The 27432-nt window shown below is 40.4% G+C and overlaps 1 protein-coding gene and 1 long non-coding RNA gene across 2 annotated transcripts in view; one reads left to right on the top strand and one right to left on the bottom strand.

Moving 5' to 3' along the window:
- The window catches only part of LOC127196262 (uncharacterized), a 44821-nt gene extending 33656 nt beyond the window's left edge, over positions 1-11165 (bottom strand). Inside the window, exon 1 of the long non-coding RNA XR_007831464.1 lies at positions 10985-11165. This is a non-coding gene — a long non-coding RNA (uncharacterized LOC127196262). The remainder of the gene's footprint in view (positions 1-10984) is intronic.
- The window catches only part of LOC127196261 (tomoregulin-2), a 156836-nt gene extending 132164 nt beyond the window's left edge, over positions 1-24672 (top strand). Inside the window, exons 5-7 of the mRNA XM_051153815.1 lie at positions 17283-17406; positions 19234-19392; positions 23317-24672. Coding sequence (XP_051009772.1) covers positions 17283-17406; positions 19234-19392; positions 23317-23413 — 380 coding nt within the window. The 3' untranslated portion in view covers positions 23414-24672. The remainder of the gene's footprint in view (positions 1-17282; positions 17407-19233; positions 19393-23316) is intronic.
- Positions 24673-27432: the final 2760 nt, after the last annotated feature.

Here is a 27432-nt window from a genome sequence, read left to right as displayed (position 1 = left end):
CTGGACTGTGTCACCGCAGGGGAGCTGCCGCTGAGCTGAGGTGGTGCCTAGGATGGAACCGAGCACGTCACCAAGCCTGCGCCACAGCAGGAGAACTGCGGCTGCTCTGAGTTAGCGCCAGTGGTGGAACAAGTGCTCCGCCCGGACTGTGTCACCGCAGGGGAGCTGCCGCTGAGCTGAGGTGGTGCCTAGGATGGAACCGAGCACGTCACCACGCCTGCGCCACAGCAGGAGAACTGCGGCTGCTCTGAGTTAGCGCCCGTGGTGGGACAAGTGCTCCGCCCAGACTGTGTCCCCGCAGGGGAGCTGCCGCTGAGCTGAGGTGGTGCCTAGGATGGAACCGAGCACGTCACCAAGCCTGCGCCACAGCAGGAGAACTGTGGCTGCTCTGAGTTAGCGCCAGTGCTGGAACAAGTGCTCCGCCCGGACTGTGTCCCCGCAGGGGAGCTGCCGCTGAGCTAAGGTGGTGCCTAGGATGGAACCGAGCACGTCACCAAGCCTGCGCCACAGCAGGAGAACTGCGGCTGCTCTGAGTTAGCGCCTGTGGTGAAACCAAGTGCTCCGCCCAGACTGTGTCACCGCAGGGGAGCTGCCGCTGAGCTGAGGTAGTGCCTAGTGTGGAGCAGCGTGCTCAACTACGCCTGCGCCACAGCAGGGGAGCTATGGCCACGCTGAGTTAGTGCCTCAGGCAGAATTGTTTGCTGGGCCGGGCCAATACCCGGGACTCTGGGGCCGAACTGTCCGCCGAGTCCAATCTGGGTCCAAAGGCTCCACGCGACCCAAATCCTGCCCCGAGTCCCCTCTCCCGCAGCAATTCCCACCAGCCACCACACCAATCGCCTCCACCGGAAGGCTATGAGCTGCAAACCTCAGCCGCCGCTGCTGGTGCCGCTGGTGCTGCCGCCTCTACCGCTGCCGCTCCGATCAGAGAAAAACCACGCTCCTCCCGTGTGCAGGGGCACGCAGGTCCACCGCACCCTGGTCCCTCCGAACCGTGGAGCACTCCCGCTGCCGTGATGTTCGGATCTCGGTGTTCCTGGCTCAGAAATCTGTGCAATTCCCTGAATTGTTCACTGGAGCCTCCAAACGCGGTCCACACTGCTCGCCGCCATCTTGGATCCCCCAAAGCTGGAAATTAAAGGAGTCCCAGCTATTTAAAATACTTGGTTACTGTCCACAACTTATTATGTGTGTATGAATGTATCTATGTATGTATGTATACATGCCTGTGTGTATTTAACTGAGAGGTAATATTTCAAATGTAAGAATATGTCAATTTGAAATTTTCTCAATCAAATAAAAGAAACAGACATTTCATTTTCAAATTTTCTTAATAAAAAACCACAACATTACATTTTGAACTTTTCTTAATGAAGTAGAAAACATTTCAATTTTTAAAATGGAATACTTGAATTCTTCTTACAAACAAGATTTGCCAAGAAAGGGCTTGCATTTTCTTTCTTTCTTATTTTTATTAATTTATTCTTGTTACATCTCAATGTTTATCCCATCCCTGTATCCTCCCATTCCTCCCCCACCCCCATTTTCCCATTATTCCCCTCCCCTATGACTGTTCCTGAGGGGGATTACCTCCCCCTATATATTCTCATAGGGTATCAAGTCTCTTCTTGGCTACCTGCTGTCCTTCCTCTGAGTGCCACCAGGTCTTCCCCTCCAGGGGACATGGTCAAATGTGAGGCACCATAGTACGTGAAAAAGTCATATCACACTCTCCACTCAACTGTGGAGAATATTCTGATCATTGGCTAGATCTGGGAAGGGGTTTAAAGTTTACCTCCTGTATTGTCCTTGGCTGGTGCCTTAGTTTGAGTGGGACCCCTGGGCCCAAATCTGCCTATCATATTGTTCTACTTGTAGATTTCTAGGACCCCCTTAATTAGTTTGGATTTCATCCGCTTTTGAGCATCCAGAAAGTGTAGACAGAGCTAAGTTGAACAAGCACACTCTACGCATTACCTGGAATCCGTTTGTTACAAAGGCCACGGATGTCAGTCAGCTTCTTGACCATTTACTTTGAGGCACTAAAAGTAACACCTAGAACCATTTGTTCTGTAGCAGGGTAAACAATGAACAATGAATGGTCTTTTTAAAAGAAGAGAAGTAAATAGATGAATAATAACTGCTCAATAACTGCATTTTCAAAGTTTCCTCAAGGACTTCTCTTCTTTACTGGAGCTGCTAGAATTGACACCCTAAAGACATAATTTTGTTATGCAAATGATATGAACAAGTACTTTAGCCTAAGCTAAAACTAAGACTACCAAACATGCTAGAGATCATCTGTGGATGACCAGGAGTCTACTGAGAATTGTGCTGGGAAAGTAGGCATGAACTAGCCTCTCCAGGTCACTTGGCAACTGAAGCTAATCTTTAGCTCATGTCCATCAACTCCATATGAATATTGAAAAGTGACTTCATCAACATAAAAGTTTGTTTTAGGTAACAACTATATTAGTTTCCTAAAGCTCTGCAATAAACTTCTATACACAAGTAATCTAACAGAAATGTATTTATCACACAGTCCCAGAAGCCCGAAATATGAAAGTCAAGAAGGGTAAAGACCAACTTTCTCCAAAAACTCAGAGAAGGCATCTTTCTTTGCCTCTTCCCAGTCAATATTTCCTCATGTATGGGTCTGTAGCCCTAAGTTCTGCCTCTATCACCATATGACTTACTACTTTGAGGGGACATGATGTGATCAAGAATACAGAAACCCTCTAAAAACAATTTTTAAAATTGCATTAATCAGTAGATACACTGATTTTACCAATACATTTTTTAAATTTTATTAATTTATTCATATTACATCTCGATTGTTCGCCCTTTCTCTGTTTCCTCCCATTCTTCCCTCCCTCCCATTTCTCTCCTTCTCCCCTCCCCTATGTCTGTGACCGAGGGAGACCTCCTCCCCCGATATATGCTCTTAGAATATCAAGTCTCTTCTTGGTAACTTGCTATCCTTCCTCTGAGTGCCACCAGGTCTCCCCATCCAGGGGACATGGTCAGAAAAGGGGCACCAGAGTTCGTGTGAGAGTCAGATCTCACTCTCCACTCAACGGTGGAGAATATCCTGTTCGTCGGCTAGGTTTTGGTAGGGGTTCGAAGCTTACTGCCTATATTCTCCTTGGCTGGTGCCTTAGTTTGAGGAGGACCCCAGGATCCAGATCTGCCTGTCATAAAGTTCTTCTTGTAGGTTTCCAGGACCCTGTGGGTCCTACTATTTCCCCTTTCTTCCATTTATCAATACATTTTAAAAGGCTGTTTTCACAGACACCACATTTCTTTAGCAGGTTAACATTCATTGAAGGACATGTGGAAATCTATGACGGATTCTCTCAGCATTAAAAATTTGTCTTAGAAAACAATACCACCTTAAACAACATCCTTTTGCTGAAACACAAATGTTTGATTATGTATGATATGTACTAAGAGAAATGCCATTAAAGCAATATAGCTTTCCACAATTAAACTGTTCAAGAGCTATACTGTTCAAAAGTTAACTATTAACAAAATTTCCCTAATTTGTCTTGGAACCTAGTCTATATTTTTTTTAAATCAAATTGATCTAGATTCCTAGTTTGAAATAGCAAATTCATCTTTAAAACTGCTCATTGAACAATTACCTGTGTATGTTTCTTAAAACTGTTCTGCCTCATCCTTGACTACACAAGAGACTATTACCTCCTTGTCCTTTCAATGGGGAACACTTACATTAATTTAGTCAGATACCATCATGTGGCAATGCTCCAGACTTGTAAATGAAACTAAATCCATGCTATAAATTCTCTAGCTGCCCTTTCTGGGCCATGACATCACTTAGAAGAAATATGCAAACCCATCATTCGCTTACACTAGCTTCTCAATTCATTTAAAACTATCCTTCTTTGTCGGTTACAACTAGCAGAACATTTTTGCCCTTCATGGTTTTTTTTTTTTTTTTTTTTTTTGCATCTCATTGATGAAGACTGGAGTGTATAGCAAATATAGCATTACCCGTAACCACCCACTCCTGTCACAGCAACTACAGATACTTTCATCGAGAAAAACTCTTCTTTACCATATTGTACTTTACGTTGCCATTAAGATAGGGATTGGAGTCTTAGGAAGAAAATCACATCGCTGAAGTGCAGCTGGTGTTAGAGACAGATATCTGAAGTATTGATGATTCCGAAGCCTCTTTCCTCTACTAGGGCACAGGCGGTTGGTTGCCAAATATGTCTTTTGTGCCTGTATTGCTTACTCACTCATGTTCGACATGGAGCACCCATTTTGTGTCAGTCCATGTACTGAAACCCCCAAGACAGCCAAGAAAACTAAACAGTCTGACTCAAAAAAAGGTGTAGCCTAAGACAAAGCTTTATCATGTGTCCTAAACATATGACATATGTGTTAGTGCATTGGTTCGCAGGATAGCTCAAGCAACCACAGGCCTTAGACCAATTGTTGTCTCCTTGATCCAATAACTCAATGTTATGTTTTATATATGTCATGGTGGAAAACATTTAGCGATGCCATGACTAGGGTGGTGTCCCCAGAGTATAGTCTAATGAGTGGGCCTACTGATGCTCCTCAAAAAAAAGGGGGGGGAGTGCTGGGCCTCGTAGCCTAAGCCATATGATACAGCTGTTTGGGAGGTAGAGGCCGGAAGATTGCAAGTTCCAGGCCTATCTGGACCTCAAAGCAAGTTTAGCTTGGTCAAATAAGAACCTGTTTCAAGATAAAATATAAAAAGAGGCTCAGTGATGACATTCCAAGGGGCCCTAAACTCAATCTCCAGTTAGAAGAAGGAGGGGAGAAGAGGGGAAAAGGGAAAAGGAAATAAAGGGAAAGGAATGAGAAAGGCTGTATAAGCAGATGAACAGGAATTCCGCATAAGGTATGTCCTTTCTTAGCACAACACAGTGTAAACTAGCTATCTTAGCCTTCCCTCGCGCAGTCATCACATAGGCATAAATTCCAATTTCACTCTGGTGTGTTTCCCTGTTTGCCTTGGTTCTTGTCCTTATTGCTGTTTGTTACACATAGACTAACTGGACTTAGGTAACTATGAACACTGAGCCAGCATCCCTTCCCTGCTATGTGGGCACTGATGCTCCGATAAGCATTGGTGCAATCTGTGCCTCTTCTTGGCTGTGTTACTGATTCCTAGTTCCAAAGGGATGCTTCATTGGCTTTCACAATGGGAGGTCTTGTTGGGCTTTTGCTAGTTACCTAACAGAGTCCTTAAAGAAGTCTAGATTTAACAGGGCTTGGAAGGCTTTCACAGACATCAGAACGTAGAGTGTTGGCTTCTCAAGACATTTTAAATTGAATTGTTCAGGCTGACCACCAATAGTGCAAAGAGGCTGGCAAGCTAAAGGGCCCTGACAGCTTCCTGTGACAAGAAAGGGTGAACAGAGGGAGAGAAGCAGAGGGAAAACCACAGCTTGCGTGTTCACAGCCCACAGCTGACAGTGACTCTTGATAGCTCAGCATTTCAAGAGCCAGCACAGACTTGGGAGCTAGAAGGTGGAGGTATGGGATGGACACCACATGACAAAGATGGGCTAGGATATAAGAGAAGCCACATGATAGTGCAGAAGAAAGACAGAGGAGAGGAAACAGCTGGGAGAGGTCAGCTGGCTTGATTCTCAGTTTGAGTGCTAGAGTCATATGCAATAATTTTTTTAAAGATCCAGTCCCCTTGGTGATATTATTTAGTCAGAATGAAACCAGGAAATCCATCTTGGGAGCAATAGCTTGAGCCCACCCTAAAACAGGCAACATTGCCTTAACAGGGGATTACATTTTAGTACTTATCTCATTAAATTTTGTGTACATAAAGAAAATTATAAAATTGCATTCATACCAAGTACACACATACAGGCAGACTATACACACACACACACACACACACACACACACACACACACACACACACATACACACACACACACACACTTTGAGAGGTATTTAAACAACAAAAGCATCTTCAAAGATTCTATGACAGCCAAATACTAAGGTGCCACCCACTCATCTGAATTATATAGTATCTATAATCATAGCTGTTTACAATTTCTAGTCTAAACAGTTTATTAATATTTAGAAGTGAGCCTTGAAGCTGAATATTCAATTGAAAAAATGCTAAATGGTCATAATCATTCAAAGTTATTTTAATACTAAAGTTATAAGCCTTTAGTTTCTTGTGGGTTTGCTTTTTCACAAAGGTTCAGCTCTCGGCAGTTTCCACAGATGAATGTTGCTCTCCAATATCTTCTCTCGAAGCCTTTTTGAGGCTCAGCTCATGAAAGCTTGTTGAAGAGTAAAAGCTATATCTTTGCTCCTTAGTTGAAGAAATAATAAAAGCTCTCCATTTCATGAAGTAGTGTTCTTGTGGGGAAAAAAAAGCAAGCTGATTGCTAGCTAGCCTTGGTCATTGCTGTTATCACCAAGTATGGGAGTGCTAACAGTTTTGAAGTAGCTACAGTCAGAATAAATGAATGACTGTGCGTCAAAATAAAAAAGGAAATCAGAGCATCATTAATATACAGTCTTGGATTCTGTTTTGAATATACATGCCGGATTTTTTGTTTTGTTTTGTGAATAGAAATGTCTTCACTTCACTCAAAGGTTCAACCTTTTGCTGGACAATGCTGTCAGCACAAAACCCACAGCTCCCATTTTAAATGGAACAAGAGAGAGTTTATCCTGGAGCTATTGGGGTAACCTAGGAATACACATGTAGGTTACCCCAAATTCTATGCTTCAATGTCGAAGCAATTTCATGAAGTTTTTATAGTTTTGCAGAACAAAGAAAGCATGAATCAAGAGAAGTTTAAAATCCATTGGCAGGTACATCAGAGGGGCTCAAGGTGTCACATGATGGCATTCCTAGCTTTTGGGTTGGTAGACACCATAGCCTGCTAAGTTAATAGATTCTAAATGGTTTTTGTTAGTCACAAGATGTTAGTTCCAGCACAGAGGTGAGTGAGGGATATCTCTTATGGAGTGCTAGAGCTAGCCCAAGGTATGGTGACTAACCTTCTGATCCTGTGATATCCCCATCTCTGCACAGTACTGATTCTAATCAGCCACAGCGGAGTTCTTCTCAGGAGCTTTCCTCCACAGTACTGCAGACACAGTGTGATGCCAAGTTGGAGATGGTGGCACAAAGTTTCAGGGTACTTTTGTTATCTGGCACACACAGAGATGTCAAAGGGCTTGTGACCCCTTGTTTTTCAATAGTTAAATAAAGGTGGCTACAAATCTTTCATTTTAGGGCTACTGTATATGCTTTATAGTGGGTAAAGTCTCTCTCTCTCTCTCTCTCTCTCTCTCTCTCTCTCTCTGTCTCTCTGTCTGTGTGTGTGTGTGTGTGATTATGTGTGTGTGTGTGTCTGTCTGTCTATTTGTCTGTTTGTGTCAGAATTGTTAAAGACTATAAAGAGAAGAGTCTTAAGAAATAATAAGGATTTATAAAAATCAGTTGGAGAGCAGGAGCCTGCAAAATACACTGTGAAGGAGTGATAGCATGCACGCACGTGCGTGCGCACACACACACACACACACACACACACACACACACACACACACACACACACATACACACACCATTCAAAGAATAAGATGCTAACATAGAGACCAGGAGTGGTCATGGCTTCAGAAAGAAGTAAGGGGTCAACTGTATCAATATTCCAGAGAGCTTGAACAGCTGAATGTGAGATGACTGGGACACTAACCTTAGTGACACAGCCACTTTTGCTCTTCCTGCCCACAGCAGTGTCTCTGAAGAGCTGTGGTCAAAAGAGAGAGTAAAGTCAGGGTAGAAAGCGCAGAAGGAGCACAGTGAGTGCTGTGCAGAGACTTGGATTGAGAAAGACTTCTCGTTTTATTTTCACAATGTCATCCTATATGCTTAACTGCTGATAGAGCAGAGATTGAGGACACAAGAGAACAAGACAAATTTGACAGAGAGAGCCCTTGGGAAAGATAGGAGAGTGGGAGTCACAGAGGGCCCTCTACTGAAGTAAAGGGAAGAAGGCAGAGAATTGGTTGTCAGCGTGAAGCAAAGCGTCTACAGTTTAAAGGGGAAAAAGAAAAAATGAGAGGTCAGATATTGTCTTAACCAAAGTTGGTCTTCATGTGGGTGATGCTGGAATAGGCTCGGATCCTGTGCCTTCACGTCCACTATCTCCCATGTAAACTCCTAAAAACATCACTAAATCTACTTGAGCACTGATACTCTGATATCTACAAAATACAAGTTTTACAAATGTTCCCTGAGGGGCTATTGCTACTGTGTTATATATTAAGACAGTGACGGTCTTTATTTGGGGATCTGAAATAATTGTAGATCTATCTACTATCATCTTGTCTTAACAATTTTTTTGACTGAATTTAGAAGATAATAAGATAAACTTGCTGAGAGATAATAAATATTTACATTATATATAACATTATGTATAGTATGTAGCAGTGCTAGACACAGTAGCTACTTGAGAGTATTCATCTAACATATTACACAGAGTGACTAAAGCTGTTTGGCTTTTGTGGTTTGGGTTTTGCTCAAACCTGTGGTCCCTATATTATCAAAGCCTTTGTTCTCATTGTATCCCAGAAAATGTTTCAATCTCAATCCTGTGACTCTCTGTGGGTTCTTAACTTCAGGTCACAAGGAAGAGGAAATACATCACCTGATAATATTTACATGGAATGTTTATCCATTTCCTCATACACAGCCCAAGGACAAGGAAATGGTTGGACACTCAGTTCAGGAAGCTAAAATAGATGAGGCCTCAACCCATTGCTTCTTTTTGTTGTCACTTAGAGTCATTTTTAGAATTGTCTCCAAAAATTCTCAATGAAAAAGGCTGATCTGATTAGCCTCTAAGCATATAAATTTGGCCAGAAATGAATATATTTGAAGGCAAAAGAAGTGGAAATATTCTTGACATGAAATGCTCTTGGGTTTTTCTGCCTCTAACGTTTCTAGCAAGCTTTGACTTTTAAAGAGAAGGTTGACAGCAGAACAAGATGGCATAGCAGCCTAAGGGATGGGGCTGGAGCAAACTGGTCTCATCATATCAAGACAATTCTAGCTCTCCACCCAGGAGACTAACAGAGTCACGGATCCCGGCTTCTTCCCAAGGACTAATATTGACCGAAGTGTTGTTAAAGCCATATGAAGTTCCATAAAACCACTGTGTTTTTAAAAGGTCATCAAGCTAAATCCTCTAGCCTGGTGAGTACCTCACTTGCTGGAAGATGGGCTCTTGACTGAATAGTGAGCGTGGAAAAGACACATTAGAGAGAGAATGGAACTTCTGTCTCCACTGCTGCTCTCATCAAGATGGAGAACTCTGAATGTCTGATTCAAAGAAATCAAGTGGCTAAAATTTGACATATTTTGCTCTTAGTAAAAAACAAAACATCATTTTTCCTTAGAAATCCAGGATTATGGGCTACTAAATAAGCCTCTTTATAACAAACTCTTGAATTATAATAACTGTGGCTAGATGCCACGGTTAAATATTAACTATAAATGGCCAGACCAAGGTTTCACAGATTCCTTGGCATTGGTGCCTGTAAATACATTACAGTTAGAATCATAAGTAGTAACAGTCCAGGGGAAAAAACAGCTACATAATTTTGTATTCCAGTTACCCAGTCCACAAATTACTACATATACTTCTGCATAACTCTGCTACTCCAATTCAAATTCAGGAAGTCCTGAAATCACCAATAAGACTTTGCTTGTGAATATAGTGACATGAAAAGTAGATTTCTTCTACTGACTTGAACTTTATGTCCAGTGAGAATTCCTATAGGAGGTGATAAGGATCTCCACTCACATCTTATGATCACGTCTGATCAATTCTGGAGCGATTCTTTACATCCTGTTTATTCTCTTCCTAACTCTCCTACAGCCCAGTTAGCAAACTCTCACACCTAAACATGACTGTAGTCTTGAACAGAGCTCTGTTGAGGCCAATTAAGAGAAAGTTATTTTCTTCCGGTCAAAAGAATGAGATCAACCTCTGGCTCTTATTAGAGACCTGCCATTCCAAACTATCCAGATGTTAAGTTTAAGGTAGCCAGGCCTGTCAGTCCCCTGGCCAAGAAGAAGATTATTTCACCTCAGGTTATGTTAAAGAGATGGGAGGAATAATTTTTCTTCCCGGAAACCATACTCTCTGCAGTCACTATGAACCCACCATGAGGCCCTGTTAGGTCTGCCTGCTTCTGTGAAACTGACTTGAGAAGACATGACTTTCTTCTTTTCTGTTTCTTTCATCTGCTTGCTGGTCTGATCCTACGTATGCCTCATTTGGTGCTTTGGACTTTCCACTACACCTCTGAAGCTGCCTATTTCTTTCCATGTGGCTGCTTAGCAGACTCCCATGCCTAACCCAAAGGGCATTCTCTCTTGTTCCCCATCTCCCATCTCTGTGCAGCTGCTGAGATTTTCCCACCCTGTAGTTTCTCTGTGAAACTAATAAAATTGTCACCAAGCTTCTTCCTGAGTCAGCTCTTAAATTCTTTCATTACAGAGACCACCAGTCCTAGGAAGAAGCCTCGGTTTCCCCAGCAGCATGACACAGTCCACATGGGATTTCCCACAAGCACTTTCAGTTATGCTTTGGGGTGAAAGGGGGCAGCATTCTTAACTGTCAGGGGAAAATGTTAAATGTGTAACACTTTAAGGACTTGGTCACTGTTTTGAAGAGTGTTTTTGTTTTGTTTGGTTTGGTTTCATTTTGTTTTCCCAAATCATTCCCAGAGTCCCCTCCCTTGTAGATTTAAGAGCTGATTGTGTACTTGACTCTGTCTTGTATACCCAACTGTGACTTTCTGCACTCTTATTTGAGTCTCTGTCTAGAGCCTTAGAAAACGAGAGGCTGTTCTCATCTCCTCATCTACGCCTTAAAGGAATGATGACAGCGAGCGAGCCTACTATGGAATCTGTTATATTGCAAGAACTCACATATATTTGCTGTATTCAGAATCCATCCAGCAGGAACGCCTTTTTGATCTGAAATCTTCCGTTACAATTCAAACTAGATACGTGGCTTCCTGTCACCTCATGTGTTTATGCTGATAAGATGAGGAGAGGAAATCATAAGAATTGAAAATCTTCTCCAAAACTAACTCTAATCAGCAACAGGAATAATCATAACTTAGCTGCAGATTCATAATGTATTTCTGTCTCAGACATAATGTAAATACACTGAACAGTTAGCTATTTTTCTTTTCTACTTAGTTAAATAAAATTACTTTCGAATTGCTTTGGAGATAAGGTGGTAAGTAGAAAAAGAATAAAACCAGGTTTCATAATCGGTGGAAGAACATGAGTATTTCTGTGTGTGTTTCTCCGTAGTATCACTGAATAAAATGCCAGTATTATATACATTCAACAGTGAAATATTTGATCTTCTATAAAAGTAAGGTTCACCTTGTGAGCCTACAGGAAGAGGCAGGTTAAAAGATAATTATCTACTCTGAGTTATCCAGACATATGTGCTTTCCAAGATAATATGGGATATTAAATAATAATGCCACAAGTTGAATTTAAACCCATAAAACATATTGTTCTCTAAAAGAAGACAATGCATAGAAAAGATCACTCTGTGACATATTTGAATTGTGGCATAGTCAAAATTTAAGTCATTTACACTTTTTTCCCCAAAGTATGATACCCGCATAACTAAGACAAAAATTGTTTCCTTTTTAAATATAGTCAGCTTAATCTCTCTATTTAGTCACATCTTTCTCTTAGGGTATAAAAAAATGGTATTTACAATAAAAGTAACCATTGATTAGTATTTTGTTATAACTGCATACTAGCGCCAGGCAGTGGTGGCACACTCCTTTTAATTCCAGCTCTCAGGAAACAGAGGCAGTTGGATGTCTGTGAGTTCAAGTTCAGTCTGATCTACAGAGCAAGTTCCAGGACCCCCAGGATGACACAGTGAAACCCTGTCTCATAAAACAAAAACAAAAAAAACTATATACTACCAAAAAGTATTATGTTAGAGTTCAAAGAATCAAGATGGATGAAGTAATCTAGCCTACCACGGAGTAGCAGCATGCTTCAGCCTCAGGAAAGGGCAGCCTGGCTCCTTCTTTATAGCTCCAGAGACCCAGTGCTCTCATGTCTCCACATTTGCTTAAGGAACAGCTCTGGTTGTTCAACAGTGAACAGGAGTCCGCCTCCCTGGAAGATGCTTTAATAGGCACTAAATTCTTGATGCTGTCTTGTCCTGAGCATCTTCCCAGCTTACTCTAAATTACCGGCACAGAATCACTTCCCTCCTAGGAACTGATGGACCCACAGATTTGATTTATTTGAAACAAAAGTATGATTAAAGGAAGATTGCTGTCCTACTGATGTGATAAAAAAAAAAAAACCCTATGACCAAAACAACTTGAGAGGAAAGGGTTTGTTTCAGTTTACCTCCAGGTAACAGTCTATCCCAGAGGGAAGTCAGAGCAGAAACTCAAACTCCAGGAAGGAACCTGGAGGCAGAGACTAATGCAGAGGCCCAGGAGCGGGAGGGGTGCTGCTTATTAGCTCACTTCCTATGGCATGATCAGCCTGCTTTCTCATAGAACCCAGGACCAGGACCACCTGCCCAGAGAAGCCATCACTACCATGGGCTGGGCCGTCCCCGTCAATCAATAATTAATTACTGGTGGATCTTATAAAGACATTATCTCATTTGGAGTTCCCTTCTCTCAGATGACTAGCTTGTGTCAAGTTGACATAAAAGTAGCCAACACAGTGGAATATTACTTTAAAATATCACCTGAGCATTTATACATGTTATCTTCCCAAAGGGATACCAAACTATTACACAGTGGCTGGTCTTCCATCTTTTAAGGTATTTGACCCACTCATGTTTGATCTTAAAATGCCCACAGCTAGTGAGCTAAAGAAAGAGGAGTTGTAGACTCCCAAAGGAAAATTATCAAAAATTCTGTACCACTAAATTCAAATGAAATATTTAGCTATCTGATGGATTGGATTCCTGCACTCTCAGGGTTACTCCCTCTTGGGGTGTACATAGATGTCACATACATAGATGTCAAAAGAACAGAGTAGAGCATCAGAGCAAGAGAAATAAATTGGCTACCAAAATGTTTAACAGCCTCACACAAGAACAGTATGCCACGCCTGTCTCTGTAACTGGGGCTCGTAGTTTTCTGTTTCAAGTTACCTTTTCATGACACACAACCCTGGAGAGCCTGTGAGCCAATGGGATGACTTGATTTTCAACACTTCCTTGGCCAGTCTCTAGCCCTTACCGAAAGAAAGGCATTTGTTCTTCAGAAACATGGGTGATTTTTAGTCAGATCTCACATTGTAGTGTTTCTGCTTTGAACAACACTATCTTGGTTTAACAGAGGAGTTCTCCAAATATGTATTTCCAGCTTGGGCTGGAGCAGAAGAGCAGAATGTGGAACAAAAGGTAAACACACAAGCACACCTCACTCTGATCAGTATTGACTCAAGTCTATACCACACGGTTTGACTCTGTTCCCTTTCTACCCACTCCTGTGTGGCCTGAAATAAGATGAGACTCTCCTGTGCCATTTTCCTGTCCCTATGGCTTTCCATGTCTGTCTTCCCCTGCAAACAGCAGTATGTGTGACTGTGCTAATTCTTCACAATTGCTGACTAGCAGTGGGTATGGCAGCTATATGCTATATTAGCTCCGCTTCAAACAACTCAAGGTATACCAGAGACCACCTCTTAGAAGGGCAAAGTTCTCTTTCTGAATAAACCATGTGTAAACGTTTATGCAGAAACTGAGGTTCTGATTTTAACAGAGACGTAAGAGTTTGTGCCCTAGCTACAATCTTATTACAAGAGAGAGTATAATACTGACTTACATTAAACCCTTTTAAAATGGAAAACTGAGAACTCAGTTCTAAGCTGTCAGCCACTAGAAGAAACATGTGCTCTGCCAAAGTATCATATCTACATAATTTCAAGTCTCCAAATGCTTTATTGTTGCTTGAACAACCAGTGTACATAAACTTCAGGTTCACAAACATTTATCATGACTCATATGCATATATATATATATATATATTTTTTTGCTTGCGATATTAGATTTCTGTGTTTCTGCTTGTCTTAATATACTTAAGTCTCATTTCTAAAGCATATCTATTACATCACTAGAAGTGGTTGTATATTCATGTTTTCAATCAAGTGGTTTACTTGGTTGGATTGACTATGAATTTGTTGACGTTCATTGATGACTCTTCATTTTCTTACCCAGGGATCATTTTGTCTACTCATATATTTTCCAATTTCTCTACTTTCTTATTTGACAGTATCACATGAGCAGCAAAACAGAGCACTCTAAGCTCACAAGGACTGGTATAAACTAATTAGCAGATGTTACAATGGAGACCATTCCCTTCCAATGCCATCATTCTGCATAGACAGGAAGCAGGGAGAATCTAGCTCACAGCACACCGAGGCAATGCCTGCATTCAAACATGCTCCCAGTTAGCGCTTCGGCTTCAGCTCATAATTATGGACATTATTTGAATACAGAAACTGTCAGTTTTGGGGTGAGGTACAATATAAAAATATCCTCAAGAATGCATTGTGAGTGTTGAAAATGCTTGGTCTTCTCTTATTGCCAGCAGAAAGAAAACCAGCCCTTTGGTAGGATGCGAGGTAGTATGACAGAAAAGGCCTCATACAGCAGGAATGCAGGGGAATCAGAGAGAAGCTCCACACGCACAGGTGTGCGGAAGCACTGAGGTGTTACTAACGAACACTAAATACAAGTGTTGAATAGTTTGTTATGCGAAGAAGCTCCAGAAATAAGAGTGGGAATCAGTGCTGGCTCATTTCATGAGCAGTGGGCCTGGAAACCCCCACTGCTTAAAAATCCTCTTTAAAGAGTGAGCAGACGGGCTGGCTACTGCAATTGTTGCCAGCTGGGCCCCGCACAAAATAAGTCCACTCTTCTCCTTGGATTCTTGAATAACCAGGTCATCACAAGGCGCATCGAAATACTATGGCTTCCCTGATTCCATTTTGTTCAGATTTTACTCAACACTGTGTACTTTGATTTTTCTTGTGTGTCCTTACTATGGATTTAATTTGCTACCCCACATACACACACCGAAAAAAGGCAAAAAATGTATACAATACTTCTAAGAGAAACCAAAACCATATCCTCACAATCTCTTCTGTGGAAATAGCTCATGAACTTTAAAGACAATTTTCAATGTAGAAATATTTTTATGCAGAAGATCACCAGCCACACCATAGCTAAAATGACACAGACATAAAACAAATGAAGTGCTGAAATGTCATCTGCCATCTCTCTACCGTCGCTACAGTATATACCTTATAAATTTAGAGGCGAAACTTGAAATACTACCCATCTGAGCAATATACATAAATATCCCTACAAAAGAAAGCACTAAATATTTTAACAGTTTGCTTCAAACTTTAATGATTTGCAGATGGCATCTAGATGTTAAAATGTATAGAAAGATATTTTACAGCTCTGCCTAAATATGAATAATACATCCATCTAATTCATGAATGGCAAAGGCACGTCCTGCTCCTGATGAATATGCTCATCATCCATGACTGCCAGTGAAAATCATAAGGATGCACTATAATAAAACACGGTGCCCCTGTGTAGAGATACTAGGGAGTAATCCGTTCCATAAAAACAGTAATTAACTTGCAATCTTTCGTGCTGCTGACCAGTTTTGACGGCGCTAAAGAATACTTGTAGATTGAAAAATGCCTTTAGGGAGAGGTTGATACGGTTATATTTGTCACTTACCCAGGCAGGGATTTTCAAGGATATCAGATTTCAGAAGAGACAATGAAGACAAAACTCTGTGTGTGCGTGTGTTTGGTCACCCACACGCGTGCGTGTATACATGTGCTCACATGTGTGCACATGTGTGTGTGTTTCTGAGTGTTTCTTTGCGTGTATATGTATCTATATGTGTTTCTCTGTGTGTTTCTGTGTGTGTGTGCGTTTGTGTGTGTGTGTGTGTGCGTGTGTGTGTGTGTGTGTGAGAGAGAGAGAGAGAGAGAGAGAGAGGGAGGAGAATATTATATTATGCATCCTATTCCATCACCATTTGCCTTACTTCTTTGATCAGAGTTTCTCACTGACCATAGAGTAGAAGTGGCAGCCCATGAGCCCTGGAAGTCTCTGTCTCCGCCCACCCTGACAGCAGGGGCATTGCAGGCATGCACCCGGCCTCGCATTGCTTTTTGCATTGATCATGTAAACCAAACCCAAGTCTTCATGCTCGCACTGCAAGTACTCTTACCCACTGAACCATCTCTCTCCAGACCTTCCATCATTATAAAAAAAAAAAAAAAAAAAAAAACAGAAGACACTGAGTGACCACTTACTTGGAGATGGTATTACAAAACAAATGTGAATGCAACACATTTGAGCAAATAGAAGCCTAACAACACAAGTTTTTATAAAAGCATTAGAAAACGAAACATTCTAATGATGGTGGAAGTGGTTCATTTTAGAATATAAGGTGTTTCATTTTCCTTAAGTTTAAATTTCATGAATAATTCTTAACATAAGCTGATTGTATGCACTAAAATAAACTTAGAGCATTTAGCGTATACTCTGTGGCCATCTATATAAGTGATTCTAAAACAACTTTTAGTTTTTCAGTTGCGTTATTGTGGCAATAAAAAATATATGGATGCTAGGAGAGAAAACAACAAAAACCTTCACACTCACAGTACATTATAAAAGCCTGTGACAAAATGCATTTGTTCTAATTTGCATGTGGTTTGGAAAATGTTTAACAATTGAACACGGCCATATTTTAACTTTTAAGCCCTCATGTTGAGAAACTATCAAGGTTTCAGCAATTTGCTCTCAGAGATGTTATGCTGCGCTTTGAAATTCAAAAAATAGAGGATTTCTTCTTGGATTATTTTATGATCAATGTACAGTCTCTATGCAAGTAAAATTAAAGCTGTCTGACAACTCATGGGCACATCATTTGCTGTTAAAGATGTAGGAAATTGCGTAAAAGCATAAAAAGCACCGGGTAATTCTGCAGTTTCATCTCTACACATAATTGTAAGGATGTCTGTCTCTCAATTCTCTCTCCCTTTTTCTTCTGCAGCATGGCCTTTTAGTTCTTGCCCTTTTAAATAGCTTTGCCTACCGTAGCTATGCTTGTTAATGCACTGGTTGATGCTCCCCAGCATAGCCAGCATTTACAGGGGTGCCTGCTTTTATCTGTATTCACAGAGAATGCTAACAAATTAGAAGAAAGTGCCAGAGAACACCACATACCTTGTCCAGAACATTACAATGGTTTCTGCATGCACGGAAAGTGCGAACACTCCATCAATATGCAGGAGCCGTCTTGCAGGTAACATTTTCCTTCTTAAACTTTGAAAGAACATAAAGTAAAAAGGTAAAACTAGCCTTTAAGTGTTAGTGGGAAATGGATTTACATTCTCCTGAATGAGGGAGAAGCATCAAAATGTCTCTGTCTATCTCTGTCTCTGTGTGTCTCTCGCTATCTCTATCTCTGTCTGTTTCTGTCTCTCTGTCTCTCTATGTCTGCCTCTCTGTCTCTCTCTGTGTGTGTCTCTCTCTCTGTCTCTCTGTCTGTCTCTCTCTGTCTCTGTCTCTCTGTCTGTCTCTCGCTGTCTCTCTCTCTCTCTCTCCCTCTCTCTCTCTCTCTCTCTCTCTCTCACACACACACACACACACACACACACACACACACACACACACACCAGAAGATGTGCATACCTCTTACATCCAGTGTGCAGCACACCACATTGTCTTTATATACTTTTAAGGGCATGGGCCACTTTTTATTCACCATTCTTTTCTCTGAATGCAGAGCTGTGCGTGGCATGTCTAAGGGTTTCCCAAGCAAGTGAATGCTGCTGTCAGTAGGTTATCATTTCCAAAATCTTGCAGCTCTCCTGTGAAAAACCATCGGACCTGGCTCTGCTGTGCACTTGCTCTCTTCTCTGCAGAGCCTGCTATCATGCAATGATTGGCCATACCTCCAGTTTCAAACTCAGAAGAGATGCAAAGAAATTGCTAGTCTGGCTTTAGTTTATAAATATCTGCTAAGTATTCATGTCTAGAACATACACTGATTATTTCTGAGATGTCAAATCAAAAGGAAAATGTATCTATATTTAAGTTGATATATATCTGGCATATAATGAAATAACTTCATTAGGACAATGAGATATACAGAAACAGTACTGTGTCTGTCTGTCTGTCTGTCTGTCTGTCTGTCTGTCTGTCTCTCTCTCTCTCTCTCTCTCTCTCTCTCCATATCTTTTATCTACCTCTGTCTTCTCTACCTGTTTCTTCTCACAGAATATACTGTGAGCTGCCTGTTCTTCAAGAGGCAGAGTGAACATGGCACAGAGAAAGCTCTGCTGCCTCTCCCTCCACAGCAGTTATTAAGTTAAACCCTCTGGGTGCCCACAGGAGCCTCCTCGGGATGTAGTTACAAAAAATGCGAAGTCAAGTACTAGAAGCTCTCCACAAAGCAGCAACATATTGATCCAGCTTAATATAGTTTCATATCAAATGTTCATTTCCATATGCAGATTGTCTGTCTGATTTTTAAAATATATTTTATTAATTTATCCATATTACATCTCAATTGTTATCCCATCCCTTGTATCCTCCCATTTCTCTCTTCCTCTCGCCTTCCCCCTACTCTCCTCCCTTATGACTGTGACTGAGGGGGACCTCCTCCCCCTGTATATGCTCATAGGGTATCAAGTCTCTTCCTGGTAGCCTGCTATCCTTCCTCTGAGTGCCACCAGGCATCTGTCTGAATTTTTGACTGGGAGGCTGACTGAGTGAGGAGTACAACTCATTCTCAAAACAGGTTCACACTAGCTTGGTTTGGACACTTGTATTCCCTACACCATAATTTTTCTGAAAAAAAAAATTCTCTCTTCAAAATTAATGACTTTATGGTCAGTAAGTTTAAGAAATTTCTCCTGTGGCATCTCTTTTTCTGATATTTTTCACCATTTCTCTAACAATGAAAAAATTGTTCAAGAAAATGTCTAAAACAAATAAATAGACTTTTCTGTTTGTTTGTTTTGAACTGTGTCATTAAGCGCTAAATAAACATGTTAATTTAGGTTAAAGAAACAAATTAAAGTAAGAAGTCCTGGGCCCAAGTGACTAGATGTGGTCCTTCTTCCAGATGTGATGCTGGTTATACTGGTCAACACTGTGAAAAGAAGGACTACAGTGTTCTCTACGTTGTCCCCGGCCCTGTCCGCTTTCAGTATGTCTTGATTGCAGCTGTGATTGGAACGATTCAGATTGCTGTCATCTGTGTAGTGGTCCTCTGCATCACAAGGTCAGTAATTGGATTTGAGTAGCACTAGTCCTCGCTCTGACTTGAATCTCTTGGTGGACTGGCTGAGGCCACCACTTCCCATGAGTCCTAGGTCCCCATCGTAAGAACACCTGATAGCCAAGTGGGAAGACATGGGTTCTCCTAGTTATTTTACTTATCTTTATGTTATTCTGATTGTTTATGTCCTAAGGTTATTTTCCTCTCTAACATATAATGTCAACCTCTTTTTCCTCCTTTTATCTGTTAAAAAGCCACTTTTTATTCCAACTATGAACCAGTGTGTTTTTACCACTACACCAAATGGGATAATAGGTAATAGATAAGGTCTAATATATAATATAATCTACAATATCATACAAGTGCTCAAGCTCTAGGTCTCATTAGAGAAGCATACATTCCCACGTAGAACTTTCAGCACCACCAGTGTTAATATACTTGGCTTCAACAAAAAATGCTTTTTAATTCTAAGATGGGAAGTGCTTATAGTGGTATTTTAATTGCAATGAGAAAGATTATGCTGTAGTAAACCAAAACCCTTAATATATATCTGAAACAGGCAGTAAATATCACAACTTAACTGCAAATTCCCAGCCCAAGGAAAAGGTGGTCTTTACTTGAACAAGGGTGAAATAGAAAGAGAAAAAAGGTTTCACCTAGTTTCAACAGGAAATCAAACCACGACTCCTGAGTAGTGTCAGTTCAAGGAAAGGGCCAAGACAGAATTTGTTTGACCCCTTGATTGTGCAAGCACATGGTAGACAAGGACATCTTGAGTGTGCAAGCACATGATAGACAAGGACTTCTTGATTGTGCAAGCACATGATAGACAAGGACCTCTTGATTGTGCAAGCACATGATAGACAAGGACCTCTTGACTGTGCAAGCACATGGTAGACAATGACCTCTTGAGTGTACAAGCACATGATAGACAAGGACCCCTTGAGTGCACAGGCACATGGTAGACAAGGACCTCTTGAGTGTACAAGCACATGGTAGACAAGGACCTCTTTACTGTGCAAGCACATGGTAGACAAGGACCTCTTTACTGTGCAAGCACATGGTAGACAAGGACCTCTTTACTGTGCAAGCACATGGTAGACAAGGATTTCTTGAGTGTGCAAGCACATGGTAGACAAGAACCTCTTGAGTGTGCAAGCACATGATATACAATGACCTCTTGAGTGTACAGCACATGGTAGACAAGGACCTCTTGAGTGCATAAGCACATGATAGACAAGGACCTCTTGATTGTGCAAGCACATGGTAGACAAGGACCTCTTGAGTGTGCAAGCACATGGTAGACAAGGACCTCTTGAGTGTGCAAGCACATGGTAGACAAGGACCTCCTGAGTGTGTAAGCACATGGTAGACAGAGACACAATACATCATTCCTGTCCTGTGACAGACAAAAAGCCAATACAGATCAGTTATTTTTAATACATTATCTCTTTTTAAAAAAGAATTCCATTGAAGAGCTAGGATTTTATCAAATCCATAAGACATCTGGACTTTCATACATTTATACAGCTCTATAGTAAACCAGAGAATTTCCCCTTAGATTTTTATTTCTTAAAAAAAAATAGAAAATAAGAAGCATTATGAAAACATAGGGACTATAATGTATGCTGGCACCTGTGTTACACGATCTTCTTTAAAGACTGTGGGATCTGCTCTTGAAAAAGACAAAACGGGATCCTCCTCCCTCACCTGGCCTATAGGTGTAGGAAGACTGTCCCTGGGGTCAAGTGGACTCCATCAAGTAGTTTCATGTTCAGATGCTGAGTGAGCCAATGGATTACATGAAAAGAAATGCAGGGAGAATCAAAATAGTTTGTAAACCAAACACAGAAACCTGTATCATACTTCTCCTAGGGCACATAGAAAAGATAAAATTCCTGTCCATTGCCATACAGGAGCAACTTGATTGCTGTGTCATATAGCAAAGCCAGAGTTTCAGTGCTTCAGACCACATCTTTAAGTAAGCTATTCATCCCATTTTCATTGCCACCCATGATTTTAAAAATAGACTATCTTATCAAAAATTCTGTGTTTATGTTATAATTGTGTCATACCTTTATATATATTCGTTTGCTTGAGTACACAAATGCACGTGTATACACACTTTACAACGTGACAAAGAAAATGAGCAGTAAGCCTCAATTTCGTGGTGGAGACCCTGAAATGTGAGACACAATCAAATACTGAAATCGCACAGCTGAGCAATGCAGCCAAAATGGTGCCCAGTCTGTCTCCTGACTCAGCTATGCATGTAGCCCTGCCGCTCTGCTCCTAGCTGCTCACGGTGTGATGTTGTGTGCCCTTCGGCCGTTGACTACCTGTGCCAAGCTCCAGTTCGAGGGAGATTTCTCTGCTGTATTTTCAAAGCATATGGCTTTTTTCTTTTACCTTTTATGCTAAAATGAAAAAAAACTGAGTATCTACTCTAGGGGAAGAGAAAGAACACAGCAAACATGTCAGCGTTGTCGTGGTGCGTTATATAAACGTCCCCCTTGTACAAGTAAACCTTCAAAATATTTTCCAGGGAAAGTATAACTCTATGCATGACACCAGGATCCAGGGTAGATTCACTCCATTCATTCAAAAATAGTGTGCTTATATACCAGTCCCTCCAGCTAAGCCCACCCCTGACCTCCACGATACCCTGCTTTCCTGTTGATGCTGGACACTTTACAGGATGATTCCTAGCATAGGGCCCTCATTCTCTTCAATTTTCTCCTACTGTTGGTCTCACCTGTTCTAGTCTCTAGTCTAACTTTTTTTTCTTTTCTCTTCTGTTCTACCCATTTCTGCCCGAATGTGTTTCTCCTTTTTTTCTTTCTATCCAAGAACCTGCCCCCTAAGCAATATCTCATAAAATATTAATATCTAGAGACATGATCCAAAACGAAGAGTTGTCTCATTGAAAAGTTGGATTTTCACTTCTATACCACCAACTCTCACTTGCTAAGAATGAGATTTTTTAGATCTGTGTTTGTGTTTGACAGATGTATCGGCCACAACAGCTACACAAAAATGCACCACACCTACCATGTATGTGTGAGCATATGTATGTTCATACACACAATTTTCACCTACTATTAATGTGTGAACATTGTAGATATGTTCATATGCATATTTTCTCCTACTCAGCATGTATGAGCATGTGTATGTATGTTCATACATATATTTTCACCTGTTCCACCCTTAGTTATAATAGAACTTATATTAGTTTTATATTGCTCTTGTTTGCATTATCAAAGAAATATCTTATGATAATAAAAAATACTACATCAGAGACTTTCAGATGACTGAATACTAGCTTTTTATAGAAGCAACATAATTGGTGCGAATTTATGTCTCTAGCTTTATAACATTAGTGCAAAACAATGATATTAGGCTAAACCAAAGCAATATTCTTTTGTACTTACATTCAGATATTATCAGTTGGTTTGTTCTGCTGTGATAGAATCTTGACTTGTAGCATTGAAATGTCAGTATAACACTCATCATTAAGACACCGAGATATAAAGTTGTCAAAGACCTTTAATGAGCTCGTGGCTTGCTTGATTGCGTTGTGCTGAGTCTGTTCATCACATAACATAATGAACAGACTTAAGGAAGAAACAGTGAAAGGCAAGGTAAAAGTATTTTTCTTCAACTTCTTAGGTTCTTCAATTCTTGACAGAATCCTAAAGACAACTGCAAGGAGACATAAATAATAATAATAATAATAATAATAATAATAATAATAATAATAATAATAATAATAATATGTACAAGTGACCCAACACTGGACTGCTAATTAGTTGTTTGCCCTGAAAAACGTTAGCAATTTGCTTCCTCTAGAGCGTCACTCTTTGACTGTAGGAGCAAACTTTAGGTGATCGCATTAGACTAAGATTTGTAAACTTTCCAACCTTCTAGGAAATGCCCCAGAAGCAACAGAATTCACAGACAGAAGCAAAATACAGGGCACTACAGTTCAGACAACACAACAAGAGCATCCACAAGGTTAATCTAGAGGGAGCATGTTTCCCAGTGGCCGGACAACCGACAGCTTGGACTACACAATACAGTATTAGAGACAAAAGAATAAGACGAGATCTACACATGTTGCCTTGCGTTTGTGGTAATCTACACCAATGAAAACATGTACTACAGCTATATTTGATTATGTATGGATATATTTGAAATAGTATACATTGTCTTGATGTTTTTTCTGTAATGTAAATAAACTATTTATATCACACAATATAGTTTTTTCTTTCCCATGTATTTGTTATATATAATAAATACTCAGTGATGAGAAAAAAAATGGCATTCTTAAATTTGCAGTAATTCGTAGCTGTAAGCACAGTCCAAATAGCATGGGCTGTGCAGACGGCAGTATTTCATCCTTCTGTGCATCTTCAGACAGCACATTAGTTTGCTCAGGACTCTGTAGCTAGGTTTTGAGTGATTCCAAGATCAAGGGAAATGATGGTTATTGGAAAAGAGAAAAAAACAATTTACTTTATTGAGAAAGTATAAAATATGTCATATCCTTGAATCATCTCTGTTTCATCTACTTTCCTCCCTGTCTTTCACTTTCATTTCCAGAACAGAAACTCTCTGGCATATAAATTAAAGAAGAGAAGAAGGGAGGGAAAGTGTTTTATGACTCAAAATAGAATGTAAAGAAGATACTTGTTTTTACTGGGAAGCAGCATACCTCTCAGTTAAATACACCTGCCTTCGGGGCTCTGAGTAAGGTACTGTTAGGTATTTAAACAATAGTCAGACCTATTCTGTTTCTTCAAGCAGAAATAACAACTAGGACAAAATTGTACCTGTGTCAGTAAGTATGAACCCAAACCATAGCTTCTCTGAAGATACTTACTCTGTTTTTGTCTCTCATGAAAAGAAGTTAGACTAGCAAACAAATGCCCCATGGCCCGGAGAGTACTGTTATCTAACATTGAGAGACAAAATGACCATGTTCTATGACAATGGAGAGATATGTTTCACACATATATACATACATAAGAAAGAAAATCCCTGAGAAGCTATGAGACTTTCGTAAGAGCTGTTGTCAACCTGTCATACATGATCACGTTGCTGGGGGAAAGTAAATTTTGTGAAAATTCTCAAAGAATAAGTTGAAATACCAAATTAAATAGCTTCCTTATTATCGTTCACCTTTGAGTAGCTCCTGTAGCACATATGGATGATTTCAATAAAGTTTTCTTTGTCTCCCTCAAATGACTTCTTCATGGACTAAAAGAAACGGCATCCCCTCCTTTGCTAGAAAACAAAAGACACTTATCAAATCAAAATGTTCTGGACGTAAAATAGTCATTGAAAATAAGAGGTTGAGGTGAAATTTAAGGCATTTGTTAGTACATAATAAAGGTGACAATCTATGTAAGTCTTAAGACTTTGAAAATGTGTTTTTCTAAAGTAAGTCATCAATTTGAAAAGTGTGACTTTATTGACATAACCATCACTCAAGTGTTTCTGTGAATCACTCTCTTGGTAGATAAAGATGGCAAATTCCTGTTTAATCTGTGTGGAAGTTTAATTACCTTACATGCACAGAGGTATAAGTAACCATAGTATTCCTTGTATAATAGATGTAGCAAATAAACCCTTTCTTCTCCCAAAAGAAGGGGGGAAAATGTACTACCCATAGTGAAGTATAGGCTTAAAGAAACAAGTCCACCAACGCTTGCTTACAAAAACGTGAGGTGATTGAGTTTGTTACATGTTTATGCATCACTATGTTAATTTTTATCAAAGATCACAAACCTAAGTGTTGAGAGAGTCCTCTTTACCTTTTGTCCCATCCATGCTGACCTACCCATGAAAGAACTGCTTTTAAAACTTGCAAAACGAGCCCTAAGTGAACATTTGCTGTATGCTGGGTGCTCTTTTAGTTCCTAGAAAAATATAACTAAAACTTGGTGTCTAACCCACAAGCACTCACCATGCAGCTTGGACGGAGTCATCTGGCCACTGCATCTCTCATCATGAGCATCTGGCTGCTGCATCTCTCATGAGCATCTGGCCACTGCATCTCTCATCATGAGCAATTCCCTTCTTGTACCTTCCTGGTTATCTAAGCAACCTTCCTCAGACTGAGTTAAAGCTCACTCCGCAGTTTCTCTCACCTTGTTTCCTATCTAGGGCAAAGAAACAATGATATATATGTATTTAAAATATAAGGGTAGGAATCACGTTTTCTTAATCACTCCAAAATTCTACAATTATTTTCTGCTCCAAGCAGACATTTTTTTAATTTTGTCTTCTGTCCATCATGTCACACAATCCCCACATTCTCCTGGCATCTACATCATTTGCTTCTGACTTAACCTAGACTGCATTTTATCAATAGACCGACTAAAGCGTGCTGCTCATGTGGCATAGTCTAGTAAAGTACTGTCGTCTGACAGTCGAATACACAGACCAACTTGGAAAAGGAAATGTAAGAACCCTATTCCCTACTTTGTTCAGTTTCCCCTGTGCCCACAGCTCTACAGTGGAACTCTGACCAAATAATTTCATATTTCAAAACCAAATTCAGTCATCTACAGGTCACTTGCTTGGTCACCTTAAGTCTAAGCTTGTTGAGAAAAGGGCACTATATTTTGACTATTGCTATAAGAGACACATTAACTTTTATGGTTGGTCACTGTAAACATAAATTCAAGTTGCTTTTAAATAAACATCTAAAAATCCACTTCATTTATTTAATATGCATTTATAACATGTTATATGTTTACTGAGGTTCACCAATTACCAGCCCTGTGCTAGGCTATGAGATAGTAATGAAAAGTATCTGAAGAAACTAAATCTCTACCTGAAAGAAACTATCAACCCACCCTGGTTCCTTGAACTAGAGTTCTCAGACACCCAAGGGGGAGTTTGAGAGGTAAATGAAAGATGACAAAGAAAGTAGCAGAGGCTATGCCACCAGCCAGTTCTGGGTGCATGGGACTGCTGGTGGACCTATACGCCTTTTCACAATGACATACACAGAATGGTTGCACTCTGCACACATGTTCTGGTGTCTCATTGCCGCAGTTTTACACTCTCCGTGCTGTGTTCATTACCTCATCTTCACAATGATCAAAGGAAGTAATGGGCTCCCCCAGCAGCCTCTGTTACACTGCCCGTCTCCTCATCCTGGTGTGGGATTTCCAGTCTTGTGCCCCATTTATTCCTGCAAATCAGTCTTTCTCACAGCCTGAGAGCAATGTGCATCTAAATAGCCAAAGCCCACCAATGGTTTCCATGTAGTCTACATTTCCTAGCTCTCCATGCTTTCCTGGCACTATTCTTCGCCTGTGGTGTAGTAGCAACAGGTCTTTTCTTTAAGAAGAGGTAAAGGTGATAGACAAAGATTTGACAAGCCATAAAATGAAAAGCTTTAAGTTCTGCCCAAAGAACTAAAAAAAAAAAAAAAAACTAGAGTGAAATATTTCAGGGTGCCATCCTGATTAGTAGGGTGTCAAAGTGAGTATAGTATTGAAAATTCAGCCTCTGAAATGAGGCAGATGTGGGTCGCAGCTCAAGGCTTGCTTTACTACCCACCTGACCTTGGGCAATTTGCCCTCATTCCCTGTGCCTCTGATTTAAAATGGAGAAAGCAGCACCTTCCCGCACACAACGTGACTACGAGAAATAAAACAGAAATCAATGTTTGGGCTTGGAACACTGGCATGCACAAAGTGAAATGGAAATGTATGGAAATACATTGTGGGGCTATAATAAATATTTATGGTATCAGTAAATAGTTATAATATTTTATCATCAGCAGAGTGATGCATGCTGGGAATCATAGGATCAGCGTTAGACACAGTCCAGCAATCATAATCACTCAAAGGAGGTTTCTTATGTCTTTGGAGATAAGAAAGCTGGTTTTAGTTCTAGGAAATGGCGGCAATATAGAGGCCAAAGGTGAAAAACATTCTAACTCATCTAATTCCTCCTAAATTCATCCATTAGTATCATGTCTGAAGGGGGGCATCGTTTGCTCTTTTCCTTTAAATCCTGATAACG

Source organism: Acomys russatus, chromosome 12 (assembly GCF_903995435.1).
Source record: "Acomys russatus chromosome 12, mAcoRus1.1, whole genome shotgun sequence".
Taxonomy (NCBI): Eukaryota; Metazoa; Chordata; class Mammalia; order Rodentia; family Muridae; genus Acomys; species Acomys russatus.
This window is presented reverse-complemented; position numbering and strand designations above follow the sequence as displayed.